Source organism: Gorilla gorilla, chromosome 4 (genome assembly GCF_029281585.2).
Source record: "Gorilla gorilla gorilla isolate KB3781 chromosome 4, NHGRI_mGorGor1-v2.1_pri, whole genome shotgun sequence".
NCBI lineage: Eukaryota > Metazoa > Chordata > Mammalia > Primates > Hominidae > Gorilla > Gorilla gorilla.
In genome coordinates, this window is record NC_073228.2 from 183,549,056 (window position 1) to 183,567,289 (window position 18,234).

Consider the following 18,234-nt stretch of genomic DNA (forward strand, 5'->3'; position numbering starts at 1 on the left):
GAGGACCGGCCAGGGGCAGGTGGGGATGCAGCTGGGGAAGGTCTCGGAAGGGTGAAGAAGTTGCATAGCCAGAGGTACACACGGAAAGCTTGGCAGGTTTTAGGAACAGGCAGACAGCTCTCCATGGCTGGAGTAGAGGATGCTCTGTGGGTGAGGTGAAAGTGGAGGCTGGGCCTGATTGTTAGGCCATTGGTGCTATGCTGAAGGGTGTAGCTTTTTTTTTTTTTTTTTTTTTTTGAGACGGAGTCTCGTTGTGTCTCCCAGGCTGGAGTGCAGTGGCGCTATCTCGGCTCCCTGCAACCTCCACCTCCCACGTTCACGCCATTCTCCTGCCTCAGCCTCCCGAGTAGCTGGGACCACAGGTGCCCGCCACCACGCCCAGCTAATTTTTTGTATTTTTAATAGAGACGGGGTTTCACCGTGTTAGCCAGGATGGTTTCGATCTCCTGACCTCGTGATCTGCCCACCTCGGCCTCCCAAAGTGCTGGGATTACAGGCGTGAGCCACCGCGCCCGGCCTGTATTTTTTTTTTTTTTTAGTAGAGATGGTGTTTCACCATGTTAGCCAGGATGGTCTCAATCTCCTGACCTCGTGATCCACCCGCCTCGGCCTCCCAAAGTGCTGGGATTACAGGTGTGAGCCACTGTGCCTTGCCTGAAGGGTATAGCTTTTATCCCCTTTTATCCTGAGCTTTGGGGAGCTGTTAGAGGTTTTTAAAAAGTACACTGAAATGATCATGCCTGGGTTTGCGAAAGCTCAATCTAGCAGCCATTCAGGTTACGAGTTGCAAGTGGCCAAGAGTAGATGCAGCAAAAGCCTTGAGGAGACTAGTCTAGAAGTCCCGCAAGGCTGGATGGGGAGTAGGAAGATAGAGTCAGGAGAGATTTGGGAAGTCAGGTTGATAAAATGGCACAAAGGAGAGTAACCAGTAAGGTGTAGAGTGCTCTGTGGGAAGGACAGCCCTCTTGGGATGGGTTTTCTTCCTGCATAGGAACTGGTGACCAGAGCCAAGGCCTAAACTGGTGGCAGGGACTGTAAATGTGTGAGGGGAATAGGTACCCTAACCCATTCCTCACTTCCACCCCCTCTTCGGGGCATCCGCAGCTGTGGCTGGGCCACTGCCCAGAAAAAAGAGATTATTTTACACTACCTAGCAAAATTCCCAGCCTTTTTCCTGCATTGTGTTTGGTGAATCTAAAGATTCCCTGATCCCTCCATGTGCAGGTCAGTGTTTTTTTGTAACCTCTCCTCCCTTTAAAAAAAAAAAAAAGTTCGATTGTCTTTGCATGTTGAAAAATATCTTTTTTTGAATTCAGAGAAGTGTTTTTGAAAAGACACTAAACATCACACATATTCTCATTACTCTTAGACCGATAATTCAGTGTTACATTCTGGTATACACCCTTCCAGCAGATGAATAAAGGTGTGTGCATGCATGTGTGTGTGTGTATGTTTGTGTATTTTAGAGTGAGATGTTTGAAGGGTTTCTTTTTTTATGAAACCAAACTATGATTATTTTAAGCACACCATTTTGTAATTTTAAAAAATTTAACAATATGTTCCACACAGTTCTCAATAATGAGAGATATAAACCATTTAAAATGACTATGTAGTATTTCATTTTTTAACGTACCGTTATGTAACCAGTACCTTATTAATTTCGATTGTTTCCATATTGTGACAATACTGTTGCTGGGCACATGGCTCACGCCTGTAATTCCAACACTTTGGGAGGCCAAGGTAGGAGGATCACTGGAGCCCAGGAATTTGAGACCAGCCCGGGCAACATAGTGAGACCTTGTCTCTACCAAAAATTAAAAAAAATTAGCCGAGCATGGTGGCATGCTGTCTGTCATCCCAGCTACTCTGGAGGCTGAGGTGGGAGGATTGCTTGAGCCTGGGAGATCAAGGCTGCAGTGAGCTCTAACCATGCCACTGCATTGCTCTCCAGTCTGGGCAACAGAGCCAGACTCTGTCTGGAAAAAAAAAAAAAAAAAAAAAACACCAGTATTATAGACATCCTTGAAGTTCTCTGTACTCTTGTCCATGTATTTCCTTAGGATAAATTTGGGGTTGTTGTGTCAAAGTATACAGGCTACATTTTGCTAGATAATGTAAAACGGACCTCCAGAAAGGTCTTCATTATATACACCCACCAGCAGTGTGGGAGAGAACACATTTCCTCCTGACACTGGATGTGATGAGCATTCTCAGTCTTTTTCAGCCTCATGGACAAAACAACTCATTATCTCAAATTTACAAGTATTTTCCTGTTTTATTTGCCATTGGTGGTTCAGCATTTGTGATTATCTTTTCATATTCTTTGTCCATTTTTGAGTTTTCTTTCTCTACTTCTTTATTAAAGACTAAGCACATTGACCCTTTTTCAGAATTATTTGTTATAAATTTTTTTTCTGGTTTCTCAGTGGTGGTTTGCCCTGTAAGTTTTTTATTTTTAATTTTTGGCAACCAGATTTAGCAGATGTTTCCTTTATACCTTCTAAGGTATTGTGCTTTGAAGGTCCTTCCCTATCTAAAAATTACCCTAACTTTTAATATCAAATGTGGGGCGCTGGAACCTGGGTCCACGCGTCTGGTTGTCAGTCTGTCCAGCCTTTACCACCACAGCTTTCAGTCATGGCTTCCAGTCAGTCGCAGCTCGGAAAGCCAGCCCCTGACTTCAAGGCCATTGCCCTGGTGGATGGCGCCTTCCAGGAGGTGAAGCTGTGGGCTACAAAGGGAAGTACGTCGTCCTCTTTTTCTACCCTCTGGACTTCACTTTTCTGTGGCCCACGGAGAACGTCGCATTCAGCGACCATGCTGAGGATTTCCGCAAGCTGGGCTGCGAAGTGCTGGGTGTCTGGGTGGACTTAGTTCACCCACCTGGCTTGGATCAACAACCCCCAGAAGTAGGGAGGCTTAGGCCCCCGAGCATCCCCCACCCGCTGATGTGATGGGAAGCTTGTCTGAGGATTACCGTGTGCTGAAAACCAATGAGGGCATTGCCTACCCTGCCTCTTTATCATCGATGGCAAGGGTGACTTTTGCCAGATCACTGTTAATGATTTGCCTCTGGGGTGCTCCATGATGAGGCTCTGCAGCTGGTCCAGGCATTCCAGTATGCAGATGAGCACGGGGAAGTTTGTCCCACTGGCTGGAAGCCTGGTAGCGACAATGAAGCCCAATGTGGATGACAAGGAATACTTCTTCAAACACAACTAGGCTGGCCGATGGATAGTGAGCTTGTGCCCCTACCTGGGTACGCTGTGCTGACCCAGGAAAGGCCAGACCTGCCCCTCCAATCTCCACAGTCTGGGACCCTGGAGGGCCAGGCCAAGACCTTCTGCTTCTACCTGGGTAATTTTTTACACACTTTATGTGTAAAAAATGTGTAAATTTTACACATTTTTGTCATTTGTTTTGGCATAGTGTGAAGTAGGAATCTAAATTTCTTTTACAAATAGTTAACCAGTTTTTGCAATATCATCATGTAATATATTTTTTCTACTAATTTGAAATTCCACTTTTATCATATGTGAAATATCCATAATATGCATTGGTTTATTTCTGGACTCTTCTGTTGTAAATCTGAATCTGTGTTCCTGTGCCAGTGACACATTCTTTTAATGACTGGAGCCACATAGTATATTCTAGACTCTGGTAGTTAAGCGCCTGCCTACTCTGCTGTACTTCTGTTTCAAATATTTCTGGGCCATCCATTCTGCCAGATGAACTTGAACATCATTTTGTCAAATTCCAGAATAAAAACTCCATTGAGATTTTAATTAATTAATAGACATGAGTGAGCAATCTGGTCCAGTGCTATCTTGAATGGCAGTGCCTATAGTGTGTTGTCATAAAGTATACATGTTTGCTGCTGATGTCTGAGGGATGCTGTTTCTCATGTTTAGAGAGTGCTTTCCACTCCAGTTTACCTTGTGTTTTGTTGTTGTTGTTGTTGTTTTGTTTTTTCTTTTTTTTGAGATGGAGTCTTACTCTGTCACTCAGTTGAAGTGCAGTGGCATAATCTCCACTCACTGCAACCTCTGCTTCCTGGGTTCAAGTGATTCTCCTGCCTCAGCCTCCTGAGTAGTTGGGATTACAGGTGCCTGCCACCATGCCCGGCTAATTTTTTGTATTTTTAGTAGAGATGGGGTTTCACTATGTTGGCCAGGCTGGTCTTGAACTCCTGACATCGTGATCCGCCCAGTTTGGCCTCCCAAAGTGCTGGGATTACAGGCGTGAGCCACCGTGCCCGGCCTACTTTGTGATTTTTTAAGAGATGAACGTTGAATGTTGTCAGATGCTTTTTTTGGATCTATCAACATGTCAACCTGCTTTTAACCCATAAATATAATTGAACTAATTCATAGGTTTCTTATTGAATACTATCCCTGAATTTCTAAAATAATCCCTACCTGATCATTGTAAACCCTGGATTTCATATGTTTACTGTTTGGAATTTTTGTGTCTCTGCTTGTAAGTGAAACTATTCTGAATTTTCTATACTGCCTTTGCCACCTTTCGGTGTCAGAATTGTATTAGCCTCATAAACTGGAAGGCTGGGCATGGTGGCTCACACTCCCAGCACTTTGGGAGGCCATAGTGGGCAGATCATGAGGTCAGGAGGTCGAGACTGCCCTGACCAACATGGTGAAACCCCATCTCTACCAAAAATACAACAATTAGCTGGGCGTGGTGGTGTGTGCCTGTAATCCCGGTTACCCAGGAGGCTGAGGCAGGAGAATCGCTGGAACCTGGGAGGCGGAGGCTGCAGTGAGCTGAGACCATGCCACTGCACTCCACTCTGGGCAACAGAGCAAAACTCCATCTCAAAAAAAAAAACATAAAAATAAAATAAACTGGAAAATAGCCTTCCTTTTCTTGTTTTCTACCGCAGCTTATTAGATCAGTAATTACTTTTTCTGTGCAGGCTTGCTAGAACTTACTGGTATGACCACTTCACCCTTATGCCTTTTTTAGTCTTTGTTCTTTGACCACTTTAACTTTTAGCATAGTTTCGATCAATTTATTGGTTTCCTAAGTCTTAAGACAATTTTTAAAGTCATTTATAATTTTTTTAGAAACCATTTCATTCAGATCTACTAAGCTAGAGTTGTATGAAAGTATTCTCTTACAGCTTTTGAAAAATCTCACTGTTCTCATTTATAATGTGTATTTGCTAAATATTGATCACACTTAGTAGAAATTTGTCTACTTGGTTCAACTTTGACAAACCAGCTGTCTTATTTATCAATTCTACTTTGGGAGTAGGGCTTTATTTGCTTTCTAATCCATTGATTTTTGCTTTGGGTATTAATTCTTTCTCATCTTTCTGTTGGATTTTTCTGGCTGTATTTTTTTATGATTTGGTTTTTTATTATAAAAGAAATGCTTGCTTGTTGAAAAAAGTTAGGCAGTACCAAAGTATATAATGTGAAAAGAGAAGTTGAACCTCCTCTTCTCACCCCACCCCCCGCCCCAGCCACAGTCCTCCTCCCTTTCCCACGGGTGATGGTAAAGATTCTGGGGAAAATTTTTCTAGAAGCTTTTCTGCTTTTTCTATACATTTATGGTCACGTAGGTTTTGTTTTAAATTAAATATTTTCTGGTCTTCTATTACTGTGTAACAAGTCAGCAACAGCACTTAATAACAATCACTGTATCTTTCACAGCTGGGGGCTAACTGGGTTCAGCTAGTCGGTTCTTGTTCAAGAGCGCACGTGCTTACAGTCAGGTGATGGCTGGGGCTGAAATCACCTGAAGGCTTGCTCTCTCCCGCGTCTGTCTGCTGTGCCGAGAAGACCAAGGAGCTGGGGGTTGGAATGGCAGGGGTTTCTTGGACATCTCTATGTTTACATGGTCTCCAGCATTGTGGCTTCAGGGAAGTCAAGACTTTTTACATGAAAGCTCAGAACTTCAAACGCATATGCCTCAAGAGAAAGAGCTGGGTGGAAGCTGTATTGCCCTTTTTAACCTAGCTGCAGAAGTCACACGGCATCATTTCTACTGCATTTTACTCATCGAGACAGGCACTAAGACCCCCCAGAGTTGAAGGTTGGAAATATGGATTCCTTTTGGTAGGTGTGTCAGAGAGGTTGCAGACATGTGTTAGAACCGTTACACATAGCCTTGGTTGCAACATAAGTAGGATTACTATAATGAGATTGTACATATGATTCTTTGACTTGAAATTGCATCCTGGAGTTTTGTTGTTTTTTTTGTTTTGTTTTGTTTTGGCAGTGTCTCACTCTGTCACCCAGGCTGGAGTGCAGTGGCATGATTTCAGCTCACTGCAGCCTTAATCTCCTGGGCTCAAGCAGTCCTCTCACAGCCTCCCAAGTAGCTGGGACTACAGGCATGTACCACTGCACCCAGCTAATTTTTGTATTTTTGTGGACACAGGGTCTCACTGTGTTGCCCAGGCTGGTCTTGAACTCCTGAGCCCAAGCCATCCACCCTCCTGAGACTCCCAAAGTGCTGGGATTACAGGCATGAGCCACCGTGCCCGGCTTTTCTATATTTCTGCAAATGTATCTACTGCGTTCTTTGTTATAGTTGTATAGGTTCTGTGATATGGCTGTAACGTGATTGATTTCAACTTTTCTCTATTGATGAACATTTAGGGTACACCCAGTTTTCCTGTATTTCAGATAAGAATGACCTCACTTATTCATTCTCAAGTGCTTTATTTCTTGGCAAAGCCGTTGATGTTTAGATGTGTAAGGGGCCTTGGTTCTCTAAGGGATGGGGAATTTTCCTGAAATATTGATTAGACCATTTTACCAAGATTTGGGGGAAGAAGGACTCAGAAATGTCAGTTAAGGTCACCACTTTATTTTTATTTTGTTTTATTTTATTTTGAGATGAAGTCTCACTCTGTTGCCCAGGTTGGAGTGCAATGGCACGATCTCAGCTCACTGCAACTTCCGCCTCCCAGGTTCAAGCGATTCTCCTGCCTCAGCTTCCCGATTAGCTGGGATTACAGGCACCTGCCACCATGCCTGGCTAATTTTTGTATTTTTAGTAGAGACAGGGTTTCACCATGCTGGCCAGGCTGGTTTCGAACTCCTGACCTCAGGCAATCCACCAGCCTCGGCCTCCCAAAGTGCTGGGATTACAGGCGTGAGCCACCATGCCTGGCCAGGTCACCACTTTAGAGATCCAGAACTTTTTTTTTAATTATTATAATTACTTTGTACACAAATAATTTTGTTGATCTTTGTAAATAATGTGATTATTGAATAAACAGAAAACTAAACTAGGTCGTGAAATTTCAGAATAGTCTCTGAAATCTGATATCTAGTAAGTTTTTCTTCTAGAAGGTGGTAGGGTTAGGTTTTTTTGGTTTGTTCAGTTGATTTCCACTTCATAGAGCTGGTTGACCTAAATAAATGTTCATAGGAAAGAGATAAGAATGAAATACCTGAATTTCAAAGGTTGTAAGGTTTATGAAAAATAGGACATTTTATTTAAACTTGTGCATTTTATTTCATTTAGGTTGGAGTAATAGATTTTTCCCTCTACCTTAAGGATGTGCAGGATCTTGATGGTGGCAAGGAGTAAGTACTGCGTTGTACGTCACTTTTTTTTTTTTTTTTTTTTTTTGAGACAGAGTCTGGCTTTGTCGCCCAGGCTGGAGTCCAGTGGCACAGTCTTGGCTCACTGCAACCTCCGCTTCCCGGGTTCAAGCGATTGTTCTGCCTCAGCCTCCTGAGTAGCTGGGACTACAGGTGCGCCCCACCATGTCCAGCTAATTTTTGTGTTTTTAGAGACGGGGTTTCACCATATTGGCCAAGCTGGTCTCGAACTCCTGACCGTGATCCGCCCGTCTCGGCCTCCCAAAGTGCTGGGATTACAGGCGTGACCCACCGCGCCCAGCCACGTCACATTTTTAATAAAATTCTGGCAAAGGCGGGTCTTTGGGCCTAGCGGAGGGCCGGGTCTCCGGACGGAAATTGCCGAAGACTAGTGGAGGCTCCGAGGCCGGGCGTGGTGGGGCTGGAGGGGAGGGCGGGGGTGGGGAGTTTCGGCCGAAAGAGCAAATCCGGGTTGGACTGTGTGATTGGGCCCGGTGGGGGTGGGCAGGGCAGGTTAGGTGTGTCCGCTCCTTTCACACTCACCGGTGGTCGGGCCGGCAGAGGCGGTGGGAGCGCCGGAGTTGGATGTGCGCACATCGGGTGGTGTCCCCCGCCTGCGGAACGGGTAATGAGGCTCTTCTCTGCAGAAAAAAAAAAAAAAAAAATTCTGGCAAAGAACACTTTTCTTGTTTTTGCTTTGAGATTTTAGATTTTGTTTAGTTATTTTTAAATACAGAAGCAATGCATTATTCTCATTGTTTAAGGAATTTGGCTCTGCTGAAGAATAGAGTGTACAGGTGAAATTTCCCCATTCACACTGTCCCCTTGCCTCCATGTCAATCTCATTCCTCCCCTCAAAGGAAGACTGTTTAATGCCTTGCAGGTATTTGTTTGTTGATCGTCTATTTTGCTTTACCATTTGTTCAAATATAAATGGGATAGTATTATATAAGTTGCCCTTGGACTTGTTCTGTAATCATAGTGTTTTAGATTTGTTTGTCTGTTTTGTTTTGTTTTGTTTGAGATGGATTCTCGCACTGTCGCCCAGGCTGGAGTGCAGTGGTGCAATCTCGGCTCACTGCAACCTCCGCCTCCCCGGTTTAAGCGATTCTTCTGCCTCAGCCTCCCGAGTAGCAGGGATAACAGGCGTTCCCCATCATGCCTGGCTAATTTTTTTTTAATTTTTAGTAGAGGCGGGGTTTCACCATATTGGCCAGGCTGGTCTTGAACTCCTGGCCTCAGGTGATCCGCCTGCGTCGGCCTCCCAAAGTGCTGGGATTACAGTCATGAGCCACCGCGCCCAGTCTAGTATCTTTTTATGCCATTATGAAGCTCTCCCTCACCCTTGTTAACAAGGGTATTTTTTTTAAATAAGTTACCCAAGGGAAAAAAAAAAACAATGTATAACATACTACCATTTATGTTTTTTGTTTGTTTGTTTGTTTTTGGAGACCAAGTTTCGCTCTTGTTGACCAGGCTAGAGTGCAGTGGCGTGATCTTGGCTCACCGAAACCTCCACCTCCCAGGTTCAAGCGATTCTCCTGCCTCAACCTTCCTGAGTAGCTGGGATCACAGACATGCGCCACCATGCCTGGCTTATTTTGTATTTTTAGTGGAGATGGGGTTTCTCCATGTTGGTCAGGCTGGTCTCGAACTTCCAACCTCAGATGATCCGCCCGCCTCAGCCTCCCAAAGTGCTGGGATTACAGGCGTGAGCCACCGCTCCCGGCCCCATTTATGTTATAATAAAAAAGGATATGCATACATATGTTTTACTTTCGTATGTATGCATGGAACATTTCTAGAGTGGCGTATCAACCTTATAGTAGAGGTTGCCTGTGGATGCAGGCCTGGGAGGGGGTTTTCACTGTAAACCTTGGGATCGCGTTTGACTATTTCACTTTGCACGTATGTTACCTGCCCTTCCACGTCTTCCTGAGGACTCTCACGGTCTGAGTGCCTGGCAGTGCACCTTACCAAAGAATAGACCAGCAAGAACCACACTAAAGCTTCATGCATCCTAAGTACAAGGGCTCACCCACTTGAAATTTAAACAAAATATATTCTTTTATTTCATATCAGGCCAAATACTTCAGAGGAACAAAATATATTCTTTTTTCTTTTTTTTTTTTTTTTTTTTTTTTGAGACAGTTTTGTAGTTTCGCTCTTGTTGCCCAGGCTGGAGTGTAGTGGCACTATGGCACTATCTCAGCGCACTGCACCCTCTGCCTCCCAGGTTCAAGCAATTCTCCTGCCTCAGCCTCCCGAGTAGCTGGGATTACAGGCGCCCGCCACCTCACCTGGCTAATTTTTTGTGTTTTTAGTAGAGACGGGGTTTTGCCATGTTGGCCAGGCTGATCTCAAACGCCTGACCTCAACTGATCCATCTGCCTCAGCCTCCCAAAGTACTGGGATTACAGGCATGAGCCACTGTGCCTGGCCTAACAAAATATACCCTTTTCTTCTTCTTTTTTTTTTTTTTTTGGTGGGGGGGATGGAATCTCTCCCTCTGTCGCCCAGGCTGGAGTGCAGTGGCACAGTCTTGGCTCACTGCAACCTCTGCCTCCCGAGTTCAATCAGTTCTCCTCCTCAGCCTCCCTGAGTCGCTGGGACTGCAGGTGCATGCCACCACGCCCAGCTAATTTTTTGTGTGTATTTTTAGTAGAGACGAGGTTTCACCGTGTTGACCAGGCTGGTCTCAAACTCTTGGCCTCAGGTGATCTGCCCACCTCGGCCTCCCAAAGTGCTGGGATTACAGGTGTGTGCCACCACACCCAGCCTCAGAATATACTTTTAATGTCAAAAGCTGGAAATAAACTGAGTATCTTCCAGTCAGGAAATAATTGAATTAATTATGGAACATCTGTAATATTCCACACTGTGGTATATTTTGCAGACATAAGAAAGAATAAAGTGTATCTACTGGTATATTGAATGAGACTATACTATATTGAATGAGGAAAGTATGATGCTGAGGAGTACGTATATCCCGTTTTTGTAAACAAATCAAAAAATTCCTTTGTGTGTGTGTGTGTGTATATATATATATATATATATTTTTTTTTTTTTTTTTTTTTTTTGAGATGGAATCTCACTCTGTCACCCAGGCTGGAGTGCAGTGGCGCCATCTCGGCTCACTGCAAGCTCCGCCTCCCGGGTTCCTGCCGTTCTGCTGCCTCAGCCTCCCGAGGAGCTGGGACTACAGGTGCCCGCCACCACGCCCGGCTAATTTTTTGTATTTTTAGTAGAGATGGGGTTTCACCGTGTTAGCCAGGATGGTCTCAATCTCCTGCCCTCGTGATCTGCCCACCTTGGCCTTCCAAAGTGCTGGGATTACAGGCGTGAGCCACCGCGCCTGGCCAGTTTGTTTTTTTTTTGTTTTTTTTAATCCAAACTGGCCTAGACTTTAGACTGATGAGCTTTGTGTTCTGAAAAGTCCTGTGCGCTCCTTTCCTTCAGTAGTATAAGGGTTGTGTCGAGCCATTTGCATGTGGCAGGTTGGTGTTTTCACCTTGCTTGCTCATCCTGAAACCTTGGTCTGCAGGGAGCCCACTCTCCTGGCAGCCTGGCCCTGGAGACGCTGACTACTGTGCCCCAGGCTGGCTTTCTCTCTGTACTCTGGGATGTGGATGTTACTGAGCTCTGGCTGTCTCTTGGTTTCTTGAAGACATTGGTACTTCTACAAGGTGATTGGAATATTGGGGAACAGTTACAAAGTATTAACCATTAATAAAAAAAGTTCTTCCTTCTTATGCTCCTTTTAAAAGGCATGAAAGAATTACTGATGTCCTTGATCAAAAAAATTATGTGGAAGAACTTAACCGGCACTTGAGGTAAGACTCCTTTTTTTTTCAATGTGACAGTTACATACTTGGTATCCTGTCATTGCTTCATGGAACTTCTTTGAGTTGCCACGTATTTATAAATAACTTGTTTCCAAACCAAGACAAAAGGGTCATCATTCAGGCAACATTTGTTTGTACAAACTGAAGAAGTATGATTTCTTCTTGATAAACTCTTGGGAAATCTTTATTCTGTGCTTTTTGCAGTTACATAATACACAGAGGTAACTACATTAAACCTTGACTCTCCATTCCTCGCCCCACAGCCACGTGGCTGGAAATCCCTTCATGGCAAGCACTGTTGCTGCTGGGAATCACCACACAGCACCCAGTGCATTAGGCCAGGAAAAAAGAATTGAAAACCACTGGGCTAGACCCTCCAGAGCAATGTACTAGTAGTGATCACAGGCATCTTTATCTTGATTTTTTTTTTTATTTTTGCTGGAAATCTGTGGATGTGTTTCATGAAACACTAACCCTTGGAGGTATTTGTGGGGAATGTAGAGAGACATGTTATTCCCTTTCTGAGTCCCCTCTAGAGAGTACATTGCACATTACAGTTCTCCACAAGGGGCCACCTCTCTGGCCCTAAAAGCCAGGTGAAGAAGCTGGCATGTTCCTCCCAGTGCAGTTACGGACACATTGCTCTGGGGCTGTTTTTACTTTTCTTTTTTTTTTTTTTTTTTTTTTTTTGACAGGGTCTCACTCTGTTGCCCAGGCTGAAGTGTAGTGGCGTGATCTCGGCTCACTGTAGCCTCGAATTCCCAGGCTCAGGCAATTGATTCTCCCACCTCAGCCTCCTAAGTAGCTGGGACTACAAGCACACGTCACCCCTCCTGGCTAATTTTTGTATTTTTTGTAGAGACAGTGCTCCGCCATGTTGCCCAGACTGGTCTCAAACTCCTGGGCTCAAGCAATCCTCCCACCTTAGCCACCCAAAGTGCTAGAATTACAGGCATGAGCCACCACACCCAGCCTGAGGCTCTTCTTAACTGTGATGTTGGCTATTTTTTGAAAGAGTTTTTTGGTCGATTCCTAGTTTATTGAGAGTATTTATAAGAAATAGATATTAAATTTTATAAAATACCTTTTAGTGTCCATTAATGTAATCATGGTTTTCATCCCATAATCTACTGATGTGGTGTATTTTATTAATAGACTTCTTCATACTGGACCATTCCTGTATCACAGGAATAAACTCCACTTGATCATAATATTTTTTATTATGATTTTTTGAGACAAGGTCTTACTCTGTCACCCAGGCTGGAGTGCAGTGGTACAATCGTGGCTCACTGCAGCCTCCACCTCCCTGGGCTCAGGTGATTTGCCCACCTCAGCCTCCCAAGTAGCAGGAACTACAGGCATGCACCACTACACCTGGCTAATTTTTTGTATTTTTTGTAGAGACAGGGTCTCACTTTGTTGCCCAAGGTGGTCTCAAACTCTTGGCCTCAAGCAATCCTCCCTGGTTAGCCTCCCAACTGCTGGGTTATAGGCATGAGCCACCTCGCCCAGCCAGGATCATAGTTTTCATAATTCAATTATCCTTTTAACATGTAACCTGGTTGGGTGTGGTGGCTCACACTTGTAATCCCAACACTTTGGGAGGCCGACGTGGGTGGATTACCTGAGGTTGGGAGTTCGAGACCAACATGGAGAAACCCCATCTCTACTAAAAATACAAAATTAGGCAGGCGTGGTGGTGCATGCCTGTAATCCCAGTTACTCGAGAGGCTGAGGCAGAAGAATCGCTTGGACCCGGGAGACGGAGGTTGCAGTGAGCTGAGATTGCGCCATTGCACTCCAGCCTGGGCAACAAGAGCGAAACTCCATCTCAAAAAAAAAATAAAAATAGAAATAAACCTGACTTGCTGAAATTTTATAGTTTTCTTTCTCCACCATCATATCAGAGTTATGTAGCATTGCAAAATAAATTAGTAAGCTTTTCCTTATGCCTGGGAACAGCTAGCTTCTAGATCATGGGCATTATTTGCCCCTTGTGAATATGAAGCAGCCAGGTGTGGTGGCTCACGATTGTAATCCCAGCACTTTGGGAGGCCAAGGCAGATGGATTACCTGAGATCAGGAGTTCAAGATCAACGTGGCCAACATGGTGAAACCCCATCTCTACTAAAAATACAAAAATTAACCGGCATGGTGGCGGGCATCTGTAGTCCCAGCTGCTCGAGGCTGAGGCAAGAGAATCACTTGAACCTGGGAGGCAGAGGTTGTGGTGAGCTGAGATTGCGCCACTGCACTCCAGCCTGGGTGACAGAGTGAGACTCTGTCTCAAAAAAAAATTTATGAAGCTGAAAGCATTTATGAGGCAATACGTTGCGAGCTTTTCAGTTTTTACTTAGTTCATCTAGGTTTTCTTTTGAGGATATATCTTTCTTTTCTCATATATATATATATATATATATATATATATATATATATTTTTTTTTTTTTTTTTTTTTTTTTTTTTTAGACGGAGTTTTGCTCTGTCGCCCAGGCTGGAGTGCAGTAGCACGATCTCGGCTCACTGCAAGCTCCGCCTCCCAGGTTCACGCCGTTCTCCTGCCTCAGCCTCTCGAGTAGCTGGAACTACAGGCACCTGCCACCACACTTGGCTAATTTTTTGTATTTTTAGTAGAAACTGGGTTTCACTGTGTTAGCCAGGATGGTCTCAATCTCCTGACCTCGTGATCCGCCCGCCTCAGCCTCCCAAAGTGCTGGGATTGCAGGTGTTGAGCCACCGCGCCCAGCCAGTCGTTTATATTTTTATTTATTTTTATTTTTATTTTTTATTTTATTTATTTATTTTTTTTTGAGATGGAGTTCTGCTCTGTCGCCCAGGCTGGAGTGCAGTGGCGTGATCTCCGCTCACTGCAAGCTTCGCCTCCCAGGTTCACGCCATTCTCCTGCCTCAGCCTCCCAAGTAGCTGGGATTGCAGGTACCCACCACCATGCCCAGCTAATTTTTTGTATTTTAGTAGAGACAGGGTTTCACCGTGTTAGCCAGGATGGTCTCGATCTCCTGACGTTGTGATCCGCCCGCCTCGGCCTCCCAAAGTGCTGGGATTACAGGCGTGAGCCACCACGTCAGGCCTATATTTTTAAGAAAAATATAAAATTTGGGGGTATTTTCTAAATTATCAAGTTGGCACAGAATTGACAATTGTATACTCTTAAAACTTTCCATTCCCTCTGTATCTTTTGGTTTTTTTCCCTTTTTCATTTTGTGTCTTTGTATTTTTATATTTGTCCCCCGGTTCCTAAGCCTTGGTTCATTAGCCTTGCTAAGTTTATTTCTTTGTCCCCCACTCACTGGCAACAGGGACTGGTCTTTGGCAGCATGACCTGTTGCCCAGAAGTACAGGCTCTAGAGCCAGATTCCCTGGGTTCAGATGCCAGCACCCCTTTGTAGATATGTGAACTTGAGTGAATTCTTTTATATAAAATTATGGCTGCCTTGTCTGTAAAATGGGCTAACAGTAGGATCTACCTCATTGAATTGTGGGGAAGATTAAATGAGTTGATGCATTTAAAGTGCTTAGAGGCCAGGTGTGGGAGCTCATGCCTGTAATCTCAGCAGTTTGGGAGGCTGGGGCAGGAGGAGGATCACCTGAGCCCAGGAGTTCAAGATCAGCCTGGGCAACATAGTGAAACCCCACCTCTACAAAAAAATACAAAAATTAGCTGGGCCTGGTGGCAAGGTGGGAGGCCAAGGTGGGAGGATCATGAGCCTTGGAGGTTGAGGCTACAGTGAGCCATGATTACACCACTGCACTCCAGCCTGGGCGACAGAGCAAGACCCTGTTTCAAAAACAAAAAAAAACAAAAAAAAAGTAGTACATATTATTAAATAATATTTTTTAAATGGGGAAGGTGTAAAAGGGATTTAAAAACACCTTGGGGCCGGGCGCAGTGGCTCACACCTGTGATTCCAGCACTTTGGGAGGCCGAGGCAGGCAGATCACGAGGTCAGGAGATCGAGACCATCCTGGCTAACACAGTGAAACCCCGTCTCTATTAAAAATACAAAAAATTAGCCGGGCATGTTGACGGGCGCCTGTGGTCCCAGCTATTTGGGAGGCTGAGGCAGGAGAATCACCTGAACCCAGGAGGTGGAGGTTCCAGTGAGTTGAGCTCGCGCCACTGCACTCCAGACTAGGCGACAGAGTAAGACTCTGTCTCAAAACAAACAAACAAACAAACAAAAAACACCTTGGATCCTTCTACCCAAAAATACTAATACCTTGTTAATGAATTTTACTTTAGGTATATGACTGCCAACGCATTTTGGTTTCTATCACCATTTGTGTTGGGAGAAAAAAATTCTCTTTCCAGATGACTAAAAAAGAAATAGGCCGGGCACAGTGGTTCATGCCTGTAATCCCAGCACTTTGGAAGGCCAGGGCGGAAAGCCTCACCTGAGGTCAGGAGTTCGAGACCAGCCTGGCCAACACGGTGAAACCCTGTCTCTACTAAAAATACAAAAAAATTAGCCAGGTGCAGTGGCACGCACCTGTAGTCTAGGCTATTCGGGAGGCTGAGGCTGGAGAATCGCTTGAACCCGGGAGGCAGAGGTTGCAGTGAGCCAAGATCACTCCACTGCACTCTAGTCTGGGCAACAGAGCGAGACTTTGCCTCAAAATAAAAAAAGAAAGATTAAATTTTAGGGACAAAGCTTATTGAAAAGTATGTCGCAAATGTGTATTTAGAATTCTCATCTCCTCTGAGTTAATTGGAGACCCTCTGCCTTTCCACTTCATACAGGAAATCTAGGAATCTCTCTTACTGTTTACAGATTGAGAAAACAGTCAGCTTGTATAAGTTTATGTTTACTTAATATTCTTATTTTCTACAGCTGCACAGTTGGGGATCTTCAAACCAAGATAGATGGCTTGGAAAAGACTAACTCAAAGCTTCAAGAAGAGGTTTGTAAGTTTTATTGAAATTTTTAGACAAAACAGAATGACCCAAGGTTAAGAGAATCTGTGTAGTCGGTCTGCAATAGCAGAGCTTCCTGCTGGTAGGAAGGGGACTTGCTAGCCTCCAGCTATCCCACGTGGACAGGAGAATGTCTGTGTTCTGCCCTGTCCGAGGCTCCCAGTGAGACACCGCAGCGGATCACGAGCCAGTTCTAAGTGACTTAGATTTTATCACCTCAAAGTCATCCCATAGAAGGAAATTGTTCTTTGGAAGAGCCCAGCTTATGTTGTGGAAGTGCCATGTCTTCCTCTTTTTCTGCCCTTCCCATGATGCCGTGTGCCTCCCTGCTGCCCCAGAAAGCACAGACTCTGTCATAAGCCCACCCCTTCTGCTTTGGCCTCAGGAGCATGCAACCAGCCTCCCCACAGTGCGGTCTTTCTCTGCTTTCTCACTAGGAAGAGAGAATGAAAGGACAGGACAAAGGAGGGCTGAGCCGAGGAAGAGAGCTTGCTGCCAGCTGCCCGGCAGTCTCCTTGCTGGACACATCTTGTCTCCTGTTAGCAGGAGGGGGGTGCTCAGTCCTTCTGAGGCTTTCCACAGGTAGCAGTCCCCGGCTGCCCAGGCCTCCCACCTAGAAGGACAAGGGCTCTGAGAGGGGCTTGAGAAGGAACACCTCCACGGCATGGAGGTGGGTTACAGCAGAGAAGAGAGCCTCAGAGCCCATCTCTGTAATGAGGGACCCCGTGTAAGCCTCCCTTAAAGCTGACTGCTCCCTCCTGAGGCGCCAGCCCTGAAAGGCCTTCAGGAAAGGAGCTCAGGTTTGTGTGAGTAGAAGGAAATTCAAGACGGTGTCACAGATGGGGGTGTCATGGGAGAAGCTTCATGGAACTTAGGATTGGAGGCTTCACAGTCACCTTGGTAGGCAGGCCTTTGAGCCTCAGGTCAGGCAGGTCGGTGGTTGAGCCTTACTTTTGTCACCTCCAAATTAGGTAATAATACATACTTTACTGTTGCAAAGATTAAGACGAATATCTTGTAAATGTGCTTAGGACAACACTTGCCACGTGGGAGCACTCGAGTTGTTTGATTTTAGAACAAGCAGATTCCCTGCATCTCAGTCAAGATGGCGTGCTTTGATGAAGCTCCTATTTAGCTTTTGAAACTAAGCAGAGTTATGTGGGGTTTTTCTGCTTTTTGAGACAGGGTCTCACTCTGTCACCCAAGCTGGAGTGCAGTGGCACAGTCATAGCTTACTGTAACCTCAGACTTCTGGGCTCAAGAGACCCTCCTGCCTCAACCTCCCAGTAGCTGGGACTACAGGTACACACCACCAACACCTGGCTAATTTTTTAACTGTTTGTAGAGACGGGATCTCGCTTTGTTGTTCAGGCTGGTCTCAAACTCCTAGGCTAAAGTGACCCACCCACCTTGGCCTCCCAAAGTGCTAGGATTACAGACATGAGTCACTGAGCCCAGCTTCGGTTATGTTTTCTTTTTTCTTTCTGTTTTTTTTTTTTTTTTTTTGAGACAGAGTCTTGCTCTGTCTCCCAGGCTGGAGTGCAGTAGTGACGTGATCTCCACTCACTGCAAGCTCCCAAGCTCCGCCTCCCGGGTTCACGCCATTCTCCTGCCTCAGCCTCCCGAGTAGCTGGGACTACAGGCGCCCACCACCACGCCCGGCTAAATTTTTTTTTTTTTTTTTTTAGTAGAGATGGCATTTCGCCATGTTAGCCAGGATGGTCTCAATCTCCTGACCTCGTGATCTGCCCACCTCGGCCTCCCAAAGTGCTGGGATTACAGGCGTGAGCCACTGCACCCAGCTAGGTTATGTTTTCTTTAAAGGCAAATGATTGTAATAGAAAATGTGCTTCAGGCAGGTGTGGTGGCTCATGCCT

The 18,234-nt window shown here is 45.2% G+C and overlaps 1 protein-coding gene and 1 pseudogene across 3 annotated transcripts in view; both read left to right on the forward strand.

Moving 5' to 3' along the window:
* Positions 1 to 18,234, forward strand: part of RUFY1 (RUN and FYVE domain containing 1) — a 61,968-nt gene that overhangs the window by 19,268 nt on the left and 24,466 nt on the right. For all 3 annotated transcript variants that reach the window (XM_055386484.2, XM_055386485.2, XM_055386486.2), the window contains exons 6-8: positions 7,501 to 7,562; positions 11,348 to 11,413; positions 16,275 to 16,344. In XM_055386484.2, coding sequence (XP_055242459.2) covers positions 7,501 to 7,562; positions 11,348 to 11,413; positions 16,275 to 16,344 — 198 coding nt within the window. The remainder of the gene's footprint in view (positions 1 to 7,500; positions 7,563 to 11,347; positions 11,414 to 16,274; positions 16,345 to 18,234) is intronic.
* On the forward strand, positions 227 to 7,491 carry LOC129533428 (peroxiredoxin-2-like; annotated as a pseudogene).